General features: G+C 33.1%; 1 protein-coding gene and 1 long non-coding RNA gene across 2 annotated transcripts in view; both read right to left on the bottom strand.

Moving 5' to 3' along the window:
* Nucleotides 1–23,645, bottom strand: part of LOC145269818 (uncharacterized) — a 343,013-nt gene that overhangs the window by 222,007 nt on the left and 97,361 nt on the right. The gene's annotated exons all lie outside the window — the stretch shown is intronic.
* LOC145269815 (uncharacterized) overlaps nt 191–23,645 on the bottom strand; it is a 41,726-nt gene continuing 18,271 nt past the window's right edge. The window contains exon 2 of the mRNA XM_080125532.1: nt 191–5,200. Within this exon, the coding sequence (XP_079981658.1) occupies nt 966–1,472 (507 nt within the window). The 5' untranslated portion in view covers nt 1,473–5,200 and the 3' untranslated portion in view covers nt 191–965. The remainder of the gene's footprint in view (nt 5,201–23,645) is intronic.

Here is a 23,645-nt window from a genome sequence, read left to right as displayed (position 1 = left end):
GTTTCTAAGACATAATCGATTGGAAAATAATGTTATTGTAAAGATTTGGAAAATATTTTATAGAAATTCAACCAATACAAAACTGAATAACTTTTACATGAAATGAAAATATGGACATTTTTTGATAAAATCGTTTTTTATGACAGAAAAATAATATAATTTGAACATTTTATAAAATTTATGACTGAACCTTCGGACTTACATGAAATCAATTTTTATTTGATGCGAGAAAATGATGTAAAAATTATATTTCTTTTTATACTGTTATTACAGAACAATAAAAAAAATATAACACAACTTGCATAGATAATTTGTGCAGTTTTTCTGTTGGTTAATTTGTCTATTTTTTTCCAGATATTTTTAATGTTTCAAAAAATGAAACAATATTTTTTTATATAATTCGTGATTTATACAATATACTCTGAAAGTGGATTTCACTGGAAAGCAATTTTTTACTTTGTGAATGTTGTCTAGATTTTTACAAGTGATTTATTTTTGCACTGCTGAATCAGGAAATAGCATCCGTTTCTCTCCATCAGGTCAGGTTTGTGTGCAATATTGATTTGAAAAAAATCGGACCATGTGAAAGAATTGATTACATTTTTGTGGCATTATCAGCTCATTTTCGTCAATATGCATCATCCTACATCATCCTAAGTAATGTTTTTAAGAAAAAATATTTATTAAACAATATATTTTGATTACCTGATGGAGATTTCAATTATTGCAAACTGAATGGTGGACATTGATATAAGTAAGTAAACATAAATTGCATGTTGCGTCACCATTGCTCAAACTTCAGGGTTTGGACTTCCGTTTCTTTGAACTCCTAGAATGCTTAGCAACAGGAAGGTCTCTCTTCAGAGTCCAACAGAAGTCAGCCATCATTACTGCGTCCCAGCAACCCTGATAGCTGGTCTCCATTTCTATTATGTCCTGACAGAATCTCTTCCCCTGTACGACATTCATTGAACCGAAATTCTCAGGAAACTGGTCCATATGTGAAAATAGCGCATCTTGATTCTCATGTTGCAGCGCAGGTTTCTGAAAGCAGTCAGCATGTTGTTGACAAGTTCTGTGTAATTGATGGCCTTATTGTTAACAAGTTCTGTGTAATTGATGGCCTTATTGTTAACAAGTTTTGTGTAATTGATGGCCTTATTGTTAACAAGTTCTGTGTAATTGATGGCCTTATTGTTAACAAGTTCTGTGTAATTGATGGCCTTATTGTTAACAAGTTCTGTGTAATTGATGGCCTTATTGTTAACAAGTTTTGTGTAATTGATGGCCTTATTGTTAACAAGTTTTGTGTAATTGATGGCCTTATTGTTAACAAGTTCTGTGTAATTGATGGCCTTATTGTTAACAAGTTCTGTGTAATTGATGGCCTTATTGTTAACAAGTTCTGTGTAATTGATGGCCTTATTGTTAACAAGAAAGTTCTTCAATGCTTCCAGTTCCACTTTGTTCATTAAGTTTTTGAACTCTTTAATGAGCTGACAAATCTGAGGACATTTAAAGATGTCAGCTTTAAATTCTCCATGGTTTATTATGGAAAAGCCTGGCACAAGTAAGTGAAGCAGTCACTATACCTGCCGAGAGCCTTGGTAAAGTGCTTGATCAAGCTGAGCCGAATGTGCAACAGTAAGAAGAGTATTCCATCTCTATCCACCACAGGGTCATTGATGATGTTCCTTTCTTTGCAAGGCACCAGTTCCTCCCAAACTGGCCATTTCTTCCTCGTGTCAAACTGAGCATGGTCCCTACTATCTCACATGCACAGAAAGCATGTCTACTTGGTGAAGCCAGACTGTTGTTCCACAAAAAGTTCACCATTTTCAGGTCAACATTAATAAACCACTTATGCTGATCAAACTAATTTTCTCCAGCACATACTTCACCGCTTTATGCTTCTCTTTTAGTGTAGTCAAATGAATGATGGGTACAGAGGCAAATTTTTTGCCATTTGTGTAACAGAACACATTTCAGTGATCGCTTGCCGGTCTCAACGCACATTCTCCAATCTTTGGGTTCGTACTATGGCAACCCAAGCTAAAACAGAAGTTGCACAATGGCTGCAGAGTACACCAAGTCTGTTTTTTTTTTCAGAGAAAAAACGGGGGTATTTTTTATGCCTTTTGCAGAAGAAGGTTATGCAAGCAATGTCAGCGATAACATTTTTGTCCTTCAATCTAGATGCCAACAGTTCAGCAGAGTTCTTTAACAAGCTGAGGTCGCGAATTAAATAATTCAACTCCTTTTGGGACAATGGATGTGGAGCATCATCTTCAAAAACCTCTTCTTCTTCTTCTTTTCCATCTCCTTTAAAACTGGAGGTATCTTCGTCACTAATGTCTGGATGTTCTCTAAAGATAAGCACTGGAATTTCATCACAATAAACAATAGGACGACGTGCTGATTGAGTATCAGGATACTTGAGGCTGTCCCGGTTCCTTATGTTGATCGCAATCAAAGCAACAGTGCAAAAGAAGCAGTAAGTGACATGGTTTGTCGGCTCCCTTCAAACAGTGGTAATTCCAAACTTCAGACCCCTCTTGTCATTGGTCCACCCATGCAGCACCTCGGTGTATGCCTTGCACACCATATGTGGCGCTCAAACTTTATCCTGGTCACCAAGTTTAATACCAAAATAAGCTTTATGAAACTTGTAACTGGTTTCCTATTTGGAGCAATGGTGTAGTTTCCACATATGTAGCAGAACACGTCGACCATATTTCTTCATGATCTTCTGAACAAATCCACCTTATTCACCTGTATAACAAAACTAGTCATCAATTAACTTACGCAGACGACAAGAAAGAAAATTATTTAACAAAAAAAAAACACTGGAGTAGGAGGAGTAGAAAATGCAAGAAACAAAAGTCATTTTTAAAACCAGGGAAATTGTTTTTCGGTTTTTACATGTCATAAGGCAAAATTGTATTTGTAATATGCACAAGTAAAGCATTTACATTTTAAAACAATGTTTACGAAACTGAATAATCTTTTAAGAACTTTCATTACATGACCTCATTGTGAGATTGAGAATAAAAGGCGAAGGTTAATTATGGAAAAGCCTGGTACAAGTAAGTGAAGCATTCACTATACCTGCCGAGAGCCTTGGTAGACTGCTTGATCAAGCCAAGCCTAATGTGCAACGGTGAGAAGAGTATATGAAATCAATTTTTATTTGATGCGAGAAAATGATGATTTGTAAAAATTATATTTCTTTTTATACTTTTATTACAGAACAATTAAAAAAAATATAACACAACTTGCATAGAGAATTTGTGCAGTTTTTCTGTTGGTTAATTTGTCTATTTTCTTCCAGATATTTATGTTTCCAAAAAATGAAACAATATTTTTTATATAATTCGTGATTTATACAATATACTCTGAAAGTGGATTACACTGGAGAATAATTTTTTACTTTTTGAATGTTGTCTAGATTTATACAAGTGATTTATTGTTGCACTGCCGGATAAGGAAATAGCATCCGTTTCTCTCCATCAGGTCAGGTTTGCATGCAATATTGATTTGGAAAAAATCAGACTATGTGAAAAGATTGATTATATTTTTGTTGCATTATCAGCTCATTTTCATCAATATGCATCATACTTCATCATCCTAAGTAAGGTTTTTAAGAAAGAAAATGTTTGTCCAACAATATATATTGATTAACTGATGGAAATATCGATTGCTGTAAACTGAATGGTGGACATTGATAAAAGTAAATAAACGTAAATTGCATTTCTTCAAACTCCTGGGATGCTTCAGAGTCCAACAGTAGTCAGCTATCAGGATTGCGTCTCAGCAACCCTGATAGTTTGTTTCCATTTCTTTCATGTCCTGATGGAACCTCTTTCCCTGTTCATTTAACCCACGTTCTCAGGAAACTGGTCCATATGTGAAAATAGCGCATCTTGATGCTTATGTTGCAGACCAGGTTTCTGAAAGTAATCAGCATGTTTTTGACAAGTTCTGTGTAATTGCTGGCCTTATTGTTAACAAGTTCTTCACTACCAGAACAAATGCCTTCTATACTTCCAGTTCCACTTCGTTCATTAAGTTTTTGAACTCTCTAATGAGCTGACAAATCTGAGGACCGTGAAAGATGCCAGCTTTAAATTCTCCATGGTTAATCATGGAAAAGCCTGGCACAAGTAAGTGAAACAGTCACTATACCTTTGTAAGGCACCACCTCCTCTCAAACAGGCCAGTTCTTCCTCGTGTAAAATTGAGCACGGTCCGTACTCTCCCACGTGCACAGAAAACATGTCTACTTGTTGAAGCCAGACTGTTGTTCCACAAAAAGTTCACCATTTTTAGGTCAACATTAATAAACCACATATGCTGATCATAACTAATTTTCTCCAACACATACTTCACCGCTTCATACTTCTCTTTCAGTCAAATGAACGATGGGTACACAGGCAAATTTGTTGCTGTTGTGTAACAGAACACATTTCATAGATCGCTTGATGCTCTCAATGGCAACCTAAGCTTAAGTAAAAGCTGCGTAATATCTGCACCAAATCTGTTTCTTCAGAAAAAACATATATTTTTTATACTTTTTGCAAAAGAAGGTTATGTTAGCAATGTCAGAGGAGATTTTTTTCTTCAATCTAGATGCCAACAATTTAGCAGAGTTCTTTGACAAGCTGAGGTCGCGAATTAAATAATTCAACTCCTTTTGGGACAATGGATGTGGAGCATCATCTTCAAAAACCTCTTCTTCTTCTTGTCCTTTAAAACTGGAGGTATCTTCGTCACTAATGTCTGGATATTCTCAAACGATAGGCACTGGAATTTCATCACAAGGACGACGTGCTGATTGAAGATCATGATACTTGACGCTGTCCCGGTTCTTTCTGTTGATCTGAGTCAAAGCAACAGTGCAAAAGAAGCAGTCAGTGACATGGTTTGTCGGCTCCCTCCAAACTGTGGTAATTCCAAACTTCAGACTCCTCTTGTCATGTGTCCACCCATGCAGACTCTCGGTGCATGCCTTGCACACCATATGTGGCGCCCAAACTTTATCCTAGTCACCAAGTTTAATACCAAAATAAGCTTGATCATCACACTTTATGAAACTTGTAACTGGTTTCCCATTTGGAGCAATGGTGTAGTTTCCACATATGTAGCAGAACACGTCGACCATATTTCTTCATGATCTTCTGAACGAATCCATCTAATTCAGCTGCATAACAAAAAAGGTACAAATAATCATCAATTAACTTACACAGATGATAAGAAGAGAAAATGATTTTTAAAACACTAGAGTAGTAGGAGTAAAAAATGCAAAGAACAAAACTCATTTTTAAAACCAGGGAAATTATTGTTCGGTTTTTACATGTCACAGATAAAATTGCATTTGTAATATTGACAAGTAAAGCATTTACTGTTTGAAACAATGTTTACGAAACTGAATAATCTTTTCAGAAAAACTCATTACACTGACCTCATTGTGAGATTGAGAAGAAAAAGCGAAGAATAGAATTTTATTGGCTGAAGTAAAATATCTTGGTAGAATTGTTTATTGAAAGAAAATCTGCATATTGTAGTTTATAAATTGTCTGGATTTCATCTAAATTTCCTAGAATGGAATGTACTGCTCGTTGTCGTTGCTGGACTGAACTTTTGAATTAAACGCGATATTGCATATTGCATAAAATGCCTGTGTGTTTGCATTAGTTTTCCAATCGTGAGAAAAGAGTGGATTTTCGATGTCATCGAATATGTCGATGTCTGCTTATTTCTCCTCACTTTTTTGTATCAGTTAACGTCATAATCCTCTCTTAATACTTTTTATATGGATGAAATATGTTATTATAACTTGTTCACTATAAAGAAACATATAACGTTAATATGTCTATATAATTACGAACACAACAAGACATGTGGCTTTTCCTGGATATTTTTCATGGCAAAAGTTATACAAAACATTATTTGATAATCCAGAACTATAATTGAGATAATGACACGTTAAACTACAAAATCGATGTCTTTGACCCATGACCACTTTCTGAACATCGATAAGATTATCATCAAGTATTATTTAGGTTGAACTGTTCATTGAGCTTTATAAAAAAAAATTAGTAGAATAATTTAAAAATGAAAAGTTGTTTTGGATCGTCTAAGATGATCTGGTGACATATAGGGCAAAACAATAAAAACGGGCCGAATCTAAAACTATCCCGGAAATACTATCTAATACGAATAAAGGGCAAGACTTAAAATCTGGAGAAGCTTATATACTGAACTACATCATGAAATAACAAACAACAACACCAAGGATTGTATAGTCGTTAATTCAAAAAATTATGAGAGACCTCAACATGCCACAAAGAGAAAAATCCTGATATCTGATAGATTTCCTAACAAAAAAAATTATGTAAAGACGCTTATCAAAGAGGTTGTTGTGAAAATTATATTTAAACAGAATACTATATCGTTTTATATCGAATTCGAAAATCTGTTCGAATGCATGCTGCTTGCTCGTTTTGTACGCCCATGCTTAGGATTGAATCAAAAACGCATTTTAGAGTGTCATTAGAAAACATAAGGAATTTTCATTTATATGTCTTACATTACAGATCCTTGCATGCCTGTTACAAATGAGTTAATGTTGATAATTTTATATTAGTACACAATATTTCCTCTTTATTTTAAATGTTTTTCATTTAAAAAAAGATATTTTAAATTTTAAAGTATCTAATCATCAATTTCTATGTGAAAATACTTCGAATAAACGAGCTTTTAATAATTGTTCACATTTTGTTTATGTCGTTTTTTACAGAATCGATGATTGGAAGCAAACTTTTGACACCATGTTAATTTATTTGAGAGGATTGGCTTATTTAAAATGTTGCTCGACTTACTTTGACACCCACAGTCTCGCAACAAATGGAAACAGAAATAATGATAAATGGGTGTGAGGCAATCGAGTAAAGATGACTGAGACGAGATTTTTTTTTTAATTGTAAACGAATAAAAAGAGAAGATAAGAAAGTTGGCAAGACTGTAGTTTAGGTGGAAAAATAATCTCGAACCCTTTATCACATAAAAGGAACTAATTTCCCTAATCACCGGTACGTTACCATGTCAATAATATAGGTATTTCAGAAGTTGTTTTCAAAAACAACTTAAAGAAGCCCAACTTTTTACTTATTTATTTTAAAACGTTTCACGATATCGTTTTTCTCTCACTTTTTACTTCTTTATTTTAAACAACATTTTTAAATTTTAAACAGAACGTTTCACGATATTTTAAGCACCTTTTTTTTTAGCACGGTAACAAAAATACATAAGTACCAAACGTTTTATAATTAATAAATTTAAATTTGAAATAGAGAAATAATAAATTGCAAGAGATCACGCGTGTTTAATATTAATTTGCATAGTTTATAACTAATCACGTAATTTAACAATAATCACATGATTCAATTTTTAATTTTTAATTAACAAAAAATATTGTTTAAACTTAAACTTTAAAAAGTCTGATAATTTATTATTTCCATTTATGTATTGTTTACCATTAAGGTACTAGTGCAGCAGAGGGTGATCCGGACGTAAATAATAACGTTATTTAAAAAGCCATTCTTAACATGGGGAGGGGAGGATATTTTGTACCTATTCTATACTTCAACCTTACAATTGACTAAAATAAATATCATAAAACTTTAATTAAACTTGGAAATATGATTTAAAAAATAGCGCAGATCACTCTCTGCACTGGCACCTTCATTTTTTTTTTTTTTTTTTTTTTGTAAAGTTGTTTTCAAAAACAACTTCTGAAATTATTGACATAGTAACGTACCGGTGATTAGGGAAATTAGTTCCTTTTATGTGATGAAGGGTTCGAGATTATTTTTCCACCTAAACTACAGTCTTGCCAGAAAGTTACTGTCTAATTGAAACGAGTTTTCATTTATATGTCTTACATTACAGCTCCTTGCACCTGGAACCAAGTAAAGAATAGATACCCTGTAGCAGACGACGCCGCCTGGCGGTGACAAGCGCACATTTCAACTAACACCGGTGATTCGACCTTGACATTGGCACAAGCACATGGCGTCGGTTGTTTGTAAACACGTCAAATAGCAAACACGCTCGAATATTCGCCAGCAATTTTCTTTTCTTTTTAATATATTTACAAAACATTTTTATTTTAAGTAAGTAACAAAACGAACGTATTTAAATAAAAGATATTTGAATAAATGGGTGTCTTTCTGTTTCGGATTTTTGCGACCAAGATTTTTTTTTTAGTTTCGATTGTTTATACTTGTGATTTTATTATGCATAAAAATTGCCGCGGCCTAGAAGGATTTCTCCTTCACTGACCACATACATCGCACTTTAAATAAATATTGAATTATATTAAAAACGTACACAGAAAAAAAAATGGCTAGAACAAAAAAAAAATAAAAAAATAATAAGGTGTTAAAGAATGAACCTTTTTTTTAATAAGTTTTTCAAACAGTCTTTATTTGAACTTAATGGACTGTTTTTTTTAATTTATTAACTGTTTTATTCTTTTTATTAAACAAAAATAGAACTTTTATAATGAAATATATATTATGGACTGTTTATCGAAATTTTAAAATTAAAGTTTTATTTAAAAAAAGAATAAGAAAAAAGACGAGGTGCTTTTTCTTTTCAAGATATTTTTTTTTCACCATTTATCACTTTGAAATTTTATTCAACAATGAAATGGTAAAAATACAAAATTTTCGTTAAATATATATTTTTTTAAAATTATAAAATATCTATAAAGTTTATTTTTATATCTGTAAAAGTTTGTTGAAAGTTCAAACAAAGTTTATAATTTAATCGAAAAAAAAAACAACTCGTCTTTTTTTTTTAATAAAACTAATTTTAATTTTTAAATTTCGATGTTTGAAAAATAGTCCATAATATATGTATCTCATTATAAAAGTTCTATTTTTGTTTGATAAAAAGAATAAAACAGTTATTAAAAAGTTCTGTAAATATATTAAAAACGCACTCAGAAAGACACCCATTTATTTAAATATCTTTTATTTAAAAAAAAAAGTCTTGCTCGTGAATATTCGTCAAAATTTAATATTTAAAAAAAAATATTTAAAAAATATATTAATTGTCGCTGAAGTTAATGTTTTAAAGAATAATTAAATAAATATTGAATTGTCTTAAAAACGCACACAGACCCCCCCCCCAAAAAAAGAAAAAAACACAGTACATAAAAATCAATCTTGGTCGCAAAAATCCGAAACAGAAAGACACCCATTTACGTTCGTTAAGTTACTTACTTAAAAAAATGTTTTGTAAATATATATTTTTTTCTTTTAAATCTTCAAAAGTTTTGTAAAAATATATTTAAAAAATTGCTGGCGAATATTCTCACCTCAGATTTATATATCCCAAATTGAAGATAAAATAAATACTCTAATTTAAAACAAAAAAAGAAAGTTTTGTGCAAATTTACCTTTAAAGTCAAAAGTTTAAAACCTTTTTTTAAAACCACGTTGATTTTTTTAAAGTGAAACCTTACATTTTTAAAATATTGTCTTGAAAAGATTGAATACCTACAACAATTTTTTCTGCTTCATTCAATATTTTTTTTAGATTTAAAAAAAATCACTCCATAAAGTAGAAATAAAATATATTAAATCAAAAACTCATTTTTTTTAAGAGAATAAAAAAAATGGAAAATTGGTCGAGTGGAGTTTGTTTAAACCGAAAAACTAATAATAATAAGTGAAAAATGATCATTTTTTTCAAGTTCGGTGGCCCATTTGACTAACTTTTGTTTACAGCAAACACATGTCAGAAATAGAAAGGGGAGATTAATTCTGGCGCTTTTAGGCCACCGAAGCCCTCAACTGGAAAAAAGGGAGACGTTTGTCTCCCGTTCTTCCAGTTATATAGTTTGATATCGCGGTATTTTTTTTTAATTCTTGCTTAAAAATTATTTTATTTAAAAAAGTACATGGAATATAAAATATAAATATGGATAAATTCTTAACAATGAAGAATGGAAGTACCCATTGATTGGTATTTTTATAGATAAGTGATTTTCTGGAATTCGTTGATTTCCTTAAAATATTTTTTTAAAGAAAACGATTTAAAAAAAATAAAAAAAACAAATATTGCATATTTTTCTATTAAACCTGTTATTATTTTATTGAAAACAAAAGTAGGGTTTAAATTACATTTTTCAAGTAGTTATAAGCTTCGAAAGATAATAAGTCTAATCATTCAAGTTTTTATCACATTTTTAATGGCGACTTCTGACACTGCTAGTGAATTGTGCAATGTTTAATGGATCCTTCCTGCTCTATTCTTCACTTTAAGGAAGATAAAAGTAATAAAAAAGAAGATACTTGTATAGTTTAATCAAGATATATAAAAATGAAAACATTGGAAAAAAGTTATATTGCACTTACCGATTATGGAATGAAGTTCTCCACAACAAAAATTAACTTAGTTTGATTGAGTAGTTTTTTTTAATAGCAAAACAAACACGTTTTTATGACAGAATGCTGACGGTAACCATGATCGAATTTTTAGAACATGCCACAGGGAGATAACTAAGGCTAAAGATCATACACCCCCCTCACCAGGGTAAATAATGTTCTTCATAAAAATCGAAACATGGCTCCATTCTGATCGATATCGTAACAGCTGTAAAAAAACAAATACTTGATCAAATTAAGTGAATTTTTTTTTTAGACCTTCATTCCATAAGGGATACATGCAATATAACTTCTTTTTTTTTTTCGAGATTTTCATTTTATTAATGTCTTAATTACACTGTACAAGTAGAAAAAGAAAAAAAATTAAATGTTGGTTGTGCACGTGCACGACCAAATTTGAAATTTTACTCTAAATGTGTATTCTAATTGAAAGCGTAATTTATTTTTCAAAATCAGATACTTCCATAATATTTATATAACATATCTTTCTACTAAGAATAACGTAACATATTGGCAAAAAAAGAAGGCAATTGTTATAAGTGTAGACATTATCAACAGAAATAATTTGTATAAGCGCAAAGTATATCAAATATAAATTATAACCTAGAAAATTAAAAAAAAAAAAACTTTTTCAAAGGTTGTTTTCGTTTTTACTGTCCCGAATGATATTTTAATCTTTAGTGTTTTAATTCTTTTAGGGTACAGCCTAATAAAACAAATAATTCCATAAAAGCTTCTGAAATGACGAACGCAACAACTTCATAAAAGGTAACACAGAAAAGGTTTATTAAGGAGAATGTGATATGTTCCTGGTCAAAAGCTGGACTCCGGCTACCCGGTGCTATCGTGGTAGTTATTCCCAGTGGAATCGTCAATACCGGTAGAAATAACACCGAGGTGGAGAGAGCGAAGAAAAGGGTCCGTTCCATTTGGTGTCTCTCTCAAAGAGCTGTTATCCTTCAAACCGGATGTTGGCTGATTTCCTTAGGGGATAGAAAGATCAATGCGTCGCACCCCTGATTGGTTAATATGTGGCCAAATAGCACAGGGGAGAGCCATTGATTCATGAAAGAAAAAAAAAAGTTCCATTTGTTTCTGCTACAAATCTATCTTTGCAAATCTCCTGAAAAAATATTTTTTAAATATTTAAAATGAAAATAAATAATATAAAATTAAGTAATAAAAATTCAGTTTTCTGCATTTTTAAATAATGAATATTTTTTAAAAATCAATGTCAAACTTCATCACTATTAATATTGATGTTATTGATATGTAAGAGTGCATGTGTAATAATAATAATAATAATAATAATAATAATAATAATAACAACAATAACAATAATAATAATAATGGTCGTTGACAGTGATTTATTTTTTACACAGTGATCACCACTTATCAAGGCCCGGAAGCCACTCAGGGATAAGGGTTATTGCAAGTACATTACGTTAGTGTGGAGATTTGATGAAGTGTTTACTTAAGGGGGCGGTTCATTAGGAATTTGTTAACATTGGACTTGAAGACATCCAAGTTGTAGTCCGGTGGGAAGCAGGCAGACGGAACAGAATTCCACAGGCGTGCAGTTCTAAGAAAGAAGCTTTGTTCATGGAATTCACGTTTTGATTTAGGCACAGATAAAGAGTGGGGGAAATTTTTCACAGTGGATTCAGCTAGACGGGTGTTTTTCATGAAAGATTGGCGAGGGGGGAGCAGAGATTAGAGTTCAGACGAGCACCTGCCATGGAAATAACGATGATGATATGCAACTGTTACACCATAGTGCACATTATTCGCAAAGTTTAGTTTGTGAAAAAGAATTTGACAATAATAAAATAATAATGATACTCTTCAATATAATAATTTGATTGCAGAAATTTATACAAATTTCCCTCTGGATCAAATTGGGATAGGATTGCAATGACATATACCACATACGGATTTATTTCGTCTAAACTGATACCTACCATTGTATGGAAATCATAAACGCCGTTACAGGCAAATTTATAAGATAAAATAAAATCTTATCTTATTTCCTTGGAGCGACATCATCACAATTGCCAAGACCTAAATACAAAGTCGCTCATATTTCCCCCTCTAACTGAAAAGTCTTTCTATCTCCTAAACACGGCCGGATACTTCTATAATCATTATAACTATACTAACCTGACATCGTTATTAACTGGATTGCACAATCATACACTTACAACTACAAGTGCACTACGCTATTCAAAAATACTGATTTATCCCTTATAATAGTCCGCTTATTGTCATTGGCTGCAACGATGGCATTGTATTATTTTGCATTATGCACAAACATAGAAAAAACGAATACTGAAGCCCCAATTCACTACGGCAGTTCAATGGCCACACATTGTTATACATCATTTATTCCATTAAACTTACACATTGCTATAAATCATTAAATCATTTTAAAGTTACACATGCCATAATTTATTGCTATAAATAATTTAATCACTTTAAAGTAACACATGCCATCCTGCATTGCTATAAATCATTTAATCACTTTAACGTTACACATGCCATCATGCATTGCTATAAATCATTTAATCATTTTAAAGTTACACATGCCATAATTTATTGCTATAAATAATTTAATCACTTTAAAGTAACACATGCCATCATGCATTGCTATAAATAATTTAATCACTTTAAAGTAACACATGCCATCATGCATTGCTATAACTCATTTAATCACTTTAAAGTAACACATGCCATCATGCATTACTATAAATCATTTAATCACTTTATGTAACACATGCCATCATGCATTACTATAAATCATTTAATCACTTTAAGGTAACACCTGTCATCATGCATTACTATAAATCATTTAATCACTTTCAGGTAACACCTGTCATCATGCATTGCTATAAATCATTTAATCACTTTAAGGTAACACCTGTCATCATGCATTACTATAAATCATATAATCACTTTAAGGTAACACCTGTCATCATGCATTGCTATAAATCATTTAATCACTTTAAAGTAACACCTGTCATCATGCATTGCTATAAATCATTTAATCACTTTAAAGTAACACCTGTCATCATGCATTACTATAAATCATTTAATCACTTTAAGGTAACACCTGTCATCATGCATTGCTATAAATCATTTAATCACTTTAAATTAACACCTGTCATCATGCATTACTATGAATCATTTAATCACTTTAAATTAACACCTGTCATCATGCATTACTATAAATCATTTAATCACTTTAAAGTAACACCTGTCATCATGCATTGCTATAAATCATTTAATCACTTTAAGGTAACACCTGTCATCATGCATTACTATAAATAATTTAATCACTTTAAAGTAACACATGCCATCATGCATTACTATAAATCATTTAATCACTTTAAAGTAACACATGCCATCACGCATTGCTATAAATCATTTAATCACTTTAAGGTAACACCTGCCATCATGCATTTCTATAAATCAGTTAATAACTTTAAGGTAACACCTGTCATCATGCATTGCTATAAATCATTTAATCACTTTAAGGTAACACCTGTCATCATGCATTGCTATAAATCATTTAATCACTTTAAGGTAACACCTGTCATCATGCATTACTATAAATCATTTAATCACTTTAAAGTAACACCTGTCATCATGCATTGCTATAAATCATTTAATCACTTTAAGGTAACCCCTGTCATCATGCATTACTATAAATCATTTAATCACTTTAAAGTAACACCTGTCATCATGCATTGCTATAAATCATTTAATCACTTTAAGGTAACACCTGTCATCATGCATTACTATAAATAATTTAATCACTTTAAAGTAACACATGCCATCATGCATTACTATAAATCATTTAATCACTTTAAGGTAACACCTGTCATCATGCATTACTATAAATCATTTAATCACTTTCAGGTAACACCTGTCATCATGCATTGCTATAAATCATTTAATCACTTTAAGGTAACACCTGTCATCATGCATTACTATAAATCATATAATCACTTTAAGGTAACACCTGTCATCATGCATTGCTATAAATCATTTAATCACTTTAAAGTAACACCTGTCATCATGCATTGCTATAAATCATTTAATCACTTTAAAGTAACACCTGTCATCATGCATTACTATAAATAATTTAATCACTGTAAAGTAACAACTTTCATCATGCATTGCTATAAATCATTTAATCACTTTAAGGTAACACCTATCATCATGCATTACTATAAATCATTTAATCACTTAAAATTAACACCTGTCATCATGCATTACTATAAATCATTTAATCACTTTAAAGTAACACCTGTCATCATGCATTGCTATAAATCATTTAATCACTTTAAAGTAACACCTGTCATCATGCATTACTATAAATCATTTAATCACTTTAAGGTAACACCTGTCATCATGCATTGCTATAAATCATTTAATCACTTTAAAGTAACACCTGTCATCATGCATTGCTATAAATCATTTAATCACTTTAAGGTAACACCTGTAATCATGCATTACTATAAATAATTTAATCACTGTAAAGTAACAACTTTCATCATGCATTGCTATAAATCATTTAATCACTTTAAGGTAACACCTATCATCATGCATTACTATAAATCATTTAATCACTTTAAATTAACACCTTTCATCATGCATTACTATAAATCATTTAATCACTTTAAAGTAACACCTGTCATCATGCATTGCTATAAATCATTTAATCACTTTAAGGTAACACCTGTCATCATGCATTACTATAAATCATTTAATCACTTTAAAGTAACACCTGTCATCATGCATTGCTATAAATCATTTAATCACTTTAAAGTAACACATGCCATTTCCCATTACTAGCATTATCTTTATTTATTTATTTGTTAGATTTAAAACAGTTACGTCACAGCTTTCTATGTATCATATCTGGTTTTAGTGTCCTATATTTACTCAATTATATTTTAATCAGCTAGAAAACATCGGAAAATAATTACCAACACATACAATATACTCCACATATCTTGTATTCTTCGTTTTCTTATATACTCTTTCTTTAATCTTGGAGAGGGAGGGAACTGGTGGTTTTATTATTCATAATTTTACGCTAATGTTTCTTTTTTTATTGTTTAAAAAACTTTCGATTTCTGATGAAAATAGTTACATTTATTTTAGATTTTTTTGCTTTTTATTTGTTTTTTGTTTTTTTAATTCTTTAGAAACGAAAAAAACCTTCATTTTTTTTAGTGATTTTTCTTTTTTGGAGGGGGGTGATCCTAAACAGCTGGTGTCGCTAGCGAGAGGTCGGTAGGCTGTGGTGACCTGGCGGCGGCGGAAGAGGAGTAATCTTCAGGGCTTGTATCAGTGTCACGAGTGAGGTAGCGAGGGGTTAACTGCTACTGGCTGCTGACGGAACGAGATTCACAGCTTGACGTTCAGGGGCCGATCTGCCGTTTGTCCAAAAAACTGGTGGTTTTATAGTCACAGAGCATACGTAGCCCCGACGCTCGTGCGTCGAATCTATTCCAAAAAAAATAATGGCGCGCTGCCTCAACAATAAAACCCAGTTGCGCGTGCGTGGATGTATAAACATCGTTTCAGCTGAGCTGCGCATACATTTTCCTTTGCCCACCCATGCAAATTCGGTGGTTCTTAAACGAAATTTCAGTTATTCGTACGGACGTCATTTAAAGCATCTTACGTCATAAGAATGTTATTCTTTTCATCCAATCGGATTAAAGAGGAAAACAAATTTTAAAAAGATGTTTTTTCTGAATGCCTCCATGGAGCCGGGCGGACAAGTATATAAAAAAGCATTTTTCGCCCACACGGGATCGACCTTTGAGCACCATGGCGTAAACATCAACATCAACCCGTCCGCGTTTAGACGTTAAACATGCGCGGGCGGGCCACAACCTTTTAATTTCTCCACGTGGATATGGGCTTGCAACTCTAATGGACTTTTCATTTTTTCCCTTTTTTTTATCTCTCCACTAAGTTTTTTATCTCTCGACTAATAAGTGGACTTTTATAGTTTAATTCTTTGTAAAAAGACTGGTTATTTCTAACCAGGAACTCTTACTTGTCTCCTTTAAAAACATTCAATTAATTCAGTCAAAGGACTTTTCTTGATTATTTCAATGCATAAAAAATCCATTCAATTAATTCAGTTGAAGGACTTTTCTTGATTATTTCAATACATAAAAAAAAATTCAATTAATTCAGTCGCAGGACTTTTTTACTTCTTCACATGTAGATCTTTTTATACCTCAGTTGAGGAACTGACTTTTTTTATTACATGGAAAACATTGAATTATCTCCGTCATAGAAAGAGACTTTCGACCAAGAAGAAACTTTCGTATCTTCTCTTTTACAATCTTTTATGAAAAATAAATTTTACATAATTTATCCATTCGTCTCAGTCATCTTTGCTTGATTGTTTCATCTCTCATTTTAAACTTACACTACGTGGCCTTTTGGGCAAGATCAAAGTGTAGTATCTGTTCCCGCAGATACTGCACTTAAGATAATTTGTACCAGTCAATGGAGGGGAAACCCTCTATACTGGGACAATTATTATTTTTTGGTAACCAGAGTGCCCCCTTTTTGCCTACTTTTAGGGGAACTGGTTTTTACCTCACATTAAAAACGGCCTTGTGCCTAATTTGCTCAGTGGGGGAGCAAATAAATACCATCTCTCATTTTAAACTTGATTCGTCTTCTGATTCTTATCCCTATTGTCACCATCTATACTCCCTAATTTATTACTACTACTATCACCTATTATTATCATCACTGCTCTTATTATTATTATTATTTTGAATTTGCGGGATTAACATCGACACACCCATTAGTCCCGCAACAGGAGTTTTAATCGTTGTGTGTGTGTGTTTTTTTTTTTTTTTTTTTTTTTTTTTTTGCGTTTTAATGCGCTGTAGGGAATCGTCTGTTTGGTGTATGCATGTGCTATATCGATTTAAAGCTAAGAAAGTTCTGAATTTAATCTAGTCGGTGTTGTACTGAGTGTCTTGTGAAATAATTATTTGTGTTTTTTATGCTGCCGGAGTTGCGTTTGTTGTAATGTTTGTGTTTATTATTATTATTTTTTTATGTACGGCTTTCTCTGGAGGTTTTTTTTGTTGAAGTGAGGTGAGGTGAGGTGCGAGTTATTCTATTGTTGCTCCTGCTGGTTTCTGGTTTAATCATGTAAATATGGAGGGATATGCAATATAACATCTATCATTTTGGTGTGCGAATAGTAATGTACCTAATCATTCTTATGTGTAATTTTTCTGTGTACTTTGAACATTAGATGGTTTTCTGATCTTATCGATATAAATAAAACAGTAGACGTGGGTGTGTAAATGTCTAACAAGTAAAATCTTAAACTACTCGTTAAATAGCACCGAAATTCTCAGGAAATAATATTCATGCACCAAGGGTGGTTTATAGCCAATAATATCTTTGCTGACATGCATGTATATCGCATACAGACATCGGCAAATTTACATGTAAAAAATGTTCTTTAAGCATTAGCTGATATGTTGTTATTTGTTAATATGAAAACAAATCTATATATCTATTTTACGATCTCATATTTACTTAATTTCATACATTTTTTCAAGCAGAGGAGGAGATGCCAATAACACACAAAATACGGACCGAGCTGAAATAATAACATTATTATTTTAAAAAAACATTCTTAATATTTGGAGGGGAAGGTATTATTTAAATTAGTCTGTACTTTCACCTAACAATTTATTAAATAAGAAACTGACATGTATTATCTCTATTGTTGTTTAGTATTAGTGTTGGAATTTTCTTGTACCAATAATAGTGCATCCCCCTGTTTACATTTATTAATTATATTCTGGTTCTTGTATTTGATCTTTTGCATTTTGTATCCTTTATGATTTTTAGTTTCGTACATTTTGGGTTTGTACGAAACTCCCTTTAATTTGAAGAAATTGGAAATGCTAGCTCCGTGATGACGTCACGAGCCCAGCGCGAATTTCGGCCTCTTTTTTGGTTTCAGCGACGTGGAGAGTTGATGTGCTTATTGCCCAGCGCAGACAAGAAATTTTGGAGGCTCCTTCAAAGAAGAAAACCCGGCAAGAATACCTCTGACATTCGATGCAGTATGCTTCTGAAAAATATCTACGTGGCTATGGTTTTGCACGTATTTGGAAGGAATGTAATTATTTTTAAAAATACCTTATTTTACATGACAAGGAATTTTGGAACCCCCTTCAAAGAAGAAAACCCGGCAAGAATACCCTGACATGCGACGCGGCATGCTTCTGAAATCCATCTGCGTGGCTACGGTTTGCTCGCAAATGGAAGAAGAGAAAATTCTCAAAGGACTTTAAACAAGATAAAAAAAGGCACGTGCCTGACTGGCTTTCAATTTGTGAGTACGCTCCTATTTTTTTTTTTCAGGCTAGTTACTTTCGCGTCAAATTTTGCTACTTTATGTTAAAGTAGTTTGGAAAATTTCTGCTTTTATTTGAAAGCATTTTGCAAATTATTTTCCCCTATTAAATACATTTTGCAAATTTTTTATTCTCTTTTCAGAACACTTTGAAAATAAAGTATATTTCTTTTTCATTGAGATACGTTTTAATTCTTTCTGTAAATGCACTTGGCAAATTTTGTCCTAAAATTTATTACATATGAGAGTGTGATTAGGAACTAATATTTTGAATCTTATTGTATTTGTTCATGGATACGACGAACCAGTGTTATTTTTTTCATTATATGTTACCTTGGCGTTTTTTTTTAATTTAATGCCGCAAAGGGAAAATATTTGCAACTAATTTTATTGTGAATAAAATCTCTTCTTCGTTTTGAAACAAGACCTTTATATTTTATTCTTTACTTTTTATTCCATGCTTTTAGTTTATTTTTGTCAGGCTAGTTAGTTTCATGTCGAATTTATCTGGAAACAAGATAAATTTCCGACATTAGTTAACATTAAGTATCCGTTTCTCAATCGACTTTCTTGATTACTATATTGTAAAGCAAGTGTAGCCTAATCACTAACTGCACTTTGAAATATTTGCTATTTTTTGAGTAGCCTGAATTTTAAATAAGGTGCTTCTACAGTGTAATACCTATATTAAAAAAATACAAACAATTTATAATGAAACCATGTATTTCGAAAAACAGCTGAGTCATGTTCAGAAAGTGACGTCATGTGTTGGTAAGGATGGGAGGAGGGGGGAACAAGCACGATTATGTTGCTTTTTAAAAGTACCCTGTAGGCCACTAGGGATTACCAAACCTTTATTTTTAGGTGAGGTGAGGTTAGGGTGAGATTTGTTCGTGTTCATTCCCCCAAGCATTACCAAGCTTTTTTCTGTTTATGGAGAGGGCGTCAGTAGATGATTTTGCTGAAATTGTGCATCAGAACAGATACTACAGTTTGATCTTAGCCAAAAGGCCAAATAACTGTAATATATTTTTCTACCAGGCATTACTGTTGTTGTAAAATAACAATGAATTAATATATAATGCTTATCTCAAAAATGAATTCCAATTAAGGAATAATATATATATATATATATATATATATATATATATATATATATATATATATATACCAATCGGTACGGACCCGACTATAGAAGATCAGATGAATAAACTTGGATTTATAAGATCAAAGAATCCAACCTTGATCGTGGCGCAGTTGATAGAGACGTTGAATCTCTACAGTTCCAGATGAAGATTGTCTGAAGGTAGTGGTTTCAATCGCACCCAAAGCGTGCCAGAGGTTAATTGGCAAAAATGTGGTGAGACGACAACAACTACGGATGGCAGTGATGGCTGAGAAAGCAGTTAGGAGATTCAAAGTTCCTATCCGTCGCGGTTACCACCTGATGAAGGCCAGAGGAATAGTTGGCCGAAACGTTGTGAATAAAACAACAATCAATAAAAGATGAAATAATAGTTCGAAATAAAAAAAAAATTAATATATATAATGCTCATCTAAAAAATGAATTCCAATTAAGGAATAATATATATATATATATATATATATATTATTCTACTGTATTCTGTAAGTTAATCCTCTCCTAACAACTAACAGTCCACTCTACTTCCCTCGCTGCCACCCACACTTACATTACACACACTGTGGAGGGGGTTTCTTAGCTTTCAGCCCTTTACTTTCGCATGCTGATCGACTGGAAGGCATTATCACTTAACATCTATACATTGCTACCGCTAAAACATGCATTAGTTTATTCTTACCCAGACATAGTCTGTACTTAGATTTACATCACTCTACATTACATAGCAATAGCTGTCTATTCTTAAGTTTTGCAATAAATACAAAAACTGAATCGATACTCTGTAATGCAAAATACAACTTCCTGATTTTTAAACGAAAGCTGAAGATATCTTCATTAAAAGTAAAAACATATTTAATACTTACAACCTCCATATATTCGCATCTACTGGAAAACTGCCCATATATCTATTTACTTTATTATACATACTAAATATGCCATAGCTTATAATTTTACTTCCAATTATACTTGTACTGTATTGTACTCCATATAAAAATGACGGTACTTGTATATACATTGAATATACATCTTAACCCTCTCTCCATCTAAAATATCCAGATCCTGGGCAATCATATTTTTAGTTAATTCTTAATATCAAAAGATCCTGTAACGCGTTATCCTATTCCTAAGCCAACATAAAACTAAGGGAAAACAATTCTAAATTTAAAGGAAATATATTAAACCATATACTAACTACATCCAACAAACCTATTACAGCTGCTTCCACTGCATGAACTTTTACTCACCTCCTCCTCCAGTAACAATGAAATAGCAATGTCCCTTAATCACTTTGAGGAGTGTAATTTATCAGTAGATATATAACATTTATATACTAATCCAGTAACATTAACTACCCACGCGGGGTCGCAGAAATACCTGGATTAGGATGTAGGCGTGGGGCAAACCTTCTCGGTGCTGATGGACATGTAGATCTTCCCAGGTCATCTGTCTAGGAAAAGGAAAACTCTGAAGCTGAACCTAAGGGGAGGGAGGCCTCTCTAGTCTTGGATGAAAACCTTCCTAGAGCTGGTGATTCAAATTACCGGTCTGCAAACCTAAACTGCTTAAGTAGATAGGCACTGCCTATCACCCGGCTCCCACGCTCCTTCTTTGCCTATTAGCCAGGCGTAGAAGTCGAATCACAAGGATTCGACAGAAACACTCAGTGATAGATCTTGTTTCCTGACTAGGGCAAGGAACGCCATTTTCCCCCTCTCCCGACACATCCCATCCCTCTAAACTGGGTGCTTGGGAGTGCATAAATGCCAAAATGCCTGTACAGGTAGATTGGTTTGACCATCGTCTGATCCTGGCTGCTATTCTCGACAGGTACTACAGAAACCCTAACAGTTGAATAATATTTGGATGTTTGCAGTGCCATGTCGCGCATGGAAAAAGGGACCCTGCACTCATCCCCGATGGGCTTTCCTGAGGCCACAATCCTAGTAGATGGAGGGTCAGCTGATGGTCTACTTATATTGCATATCTAGTATTCTGCATAACCACTTGTTCCGCACCCCTATCTAAACTGAAACTCTAAAAAACAAACAAAAAAAACAATGATGACAATAAAATCTAAAATTACACTTAAACAGGACAAAACTCAAACAAAACCAAACTGCTTCCTCCCTTGAGGCTTGCATTTACGAACATCCATGGGCTTAGAACTAATTTAAATGACGTTGAAGCATTTCTCCTAAGAAACACCCTAGATATCTTAGCACTAAGTGAGACTAACCTACACTTCTCCATCCCCTCTAACTACTTTAATATACCCGGATATTTCCCACTCTGCCATAAGGAATCTGACAGACATATGCACGGGATTGAAGTCTATATTCGAAATACCCTCCCCTTGACTAGAGAAACAAAACTAGAATTGGACAATCAAGCCTTTATGTGCTTTAGACTTAACATGCAACATAACATTAGCTACTTTTATTTTCTCTACCGCTCTCCATCGACCCAGGACTGTACCTTAATAAACAAAGTCTCTGACAGCATAGATACAGCACTTTCCCTGGACACTAGCGCATGTATTTGGTGACTTGTATTTTCTACTTTCATGGATGCAGCTGGTAACAAAACACATAGCTCCGCTATAACCCATTCCCTATCACAGACGATTACGTTTCCAACCTGTTTCCCTGACCAGCAAGAACACGCATCACTTCTTGATCTGTTTCTGACCACAGTCCCCGATGATTACATTACAAATGCCCATAGCCCACTTGGTAATGCTGATTATGTAGTGATAATAGTTGAAATCGCAGTAAACTCTAGAGCCAAAACAAAAGATCCATTACTCAAAACGAGATATTATAAAAGGGCTGACTGTGAAGCCATCAGGGATCTCATCAGAGACGCTCCATGACGAAATATCTTCTCACTTTCTGCTGAACAGTGCGCACATGAGACTACTGAGTGGTTCAAAACAGCAATTGAAGTACATGCTCCAACACGGAAGTTTTATAGGAAGCCCCACTCTCCCCAATGGTTTACTTCTACTTGTGCAGCAACCATTGCGCAAAGGCAGCATGCATACCAAAGATTTAACCGACATAAGTCCAGTTCAAACAGACAGAAGTATATAGAAGCCAGAAAGAACTGTAAGAAATAGTGTCAGCTAAGGGAGAAATTACTGAAACTACAAAAAAACGCATCAAAGCACAGAAATTAGGAACCTGTGACTTCTGGAAAATCTACAAGTGTAGTAAATAATGGGCAATCAACAATTCCACCCACTATCCAACAATCATGAGGTTGTTTGCTCAGCAACCGAGAAGGCTAAAATGCTTGCCAGTCAGTTCGCCTCCAACACCACACTGGACCCTGAAAATCACCCCCTCCCTGACTTCTATTTGCGGACAGACGCCACACTAGACGATCTGGAAATCACCTCATCTCAGGTGCATGCCATCATAAAATATCTTGACTTATCAAAACCATGTGGATCTGATTTCATCCTGGTTGTGCTATTAAAAAAGTGCTCAGCCAAAGTAGCGCCAGTTCTCTCCCAACCTTACAACAAATGCTTTAAGGAATCTTGCTTTCCTGCATGCTGGAAAACTGCTTCTGTGTTACCAGTTTTCAAAAATTCCAGTAAATTACTGCCCCATTAGCT

The sequence above is a fragment of the Euprymna scolopes genome, chromosome 45 (genome assembly GCF_053919585.1).
Source record: "Euprymna scolopes isolate OS-2025 chromosome 45, ASM5391958v1, whole genome shotgun sequence".
Lineage (NCBI taxonomy): Eukaryota > Metazoa > Mollusca > Cephalopoda > Sepiida > Sepiolidae > Euprymna > Euprymna scolopes.
This window is presented reverse-complemented; position numbering and strand designations above follow the sequence as displayed.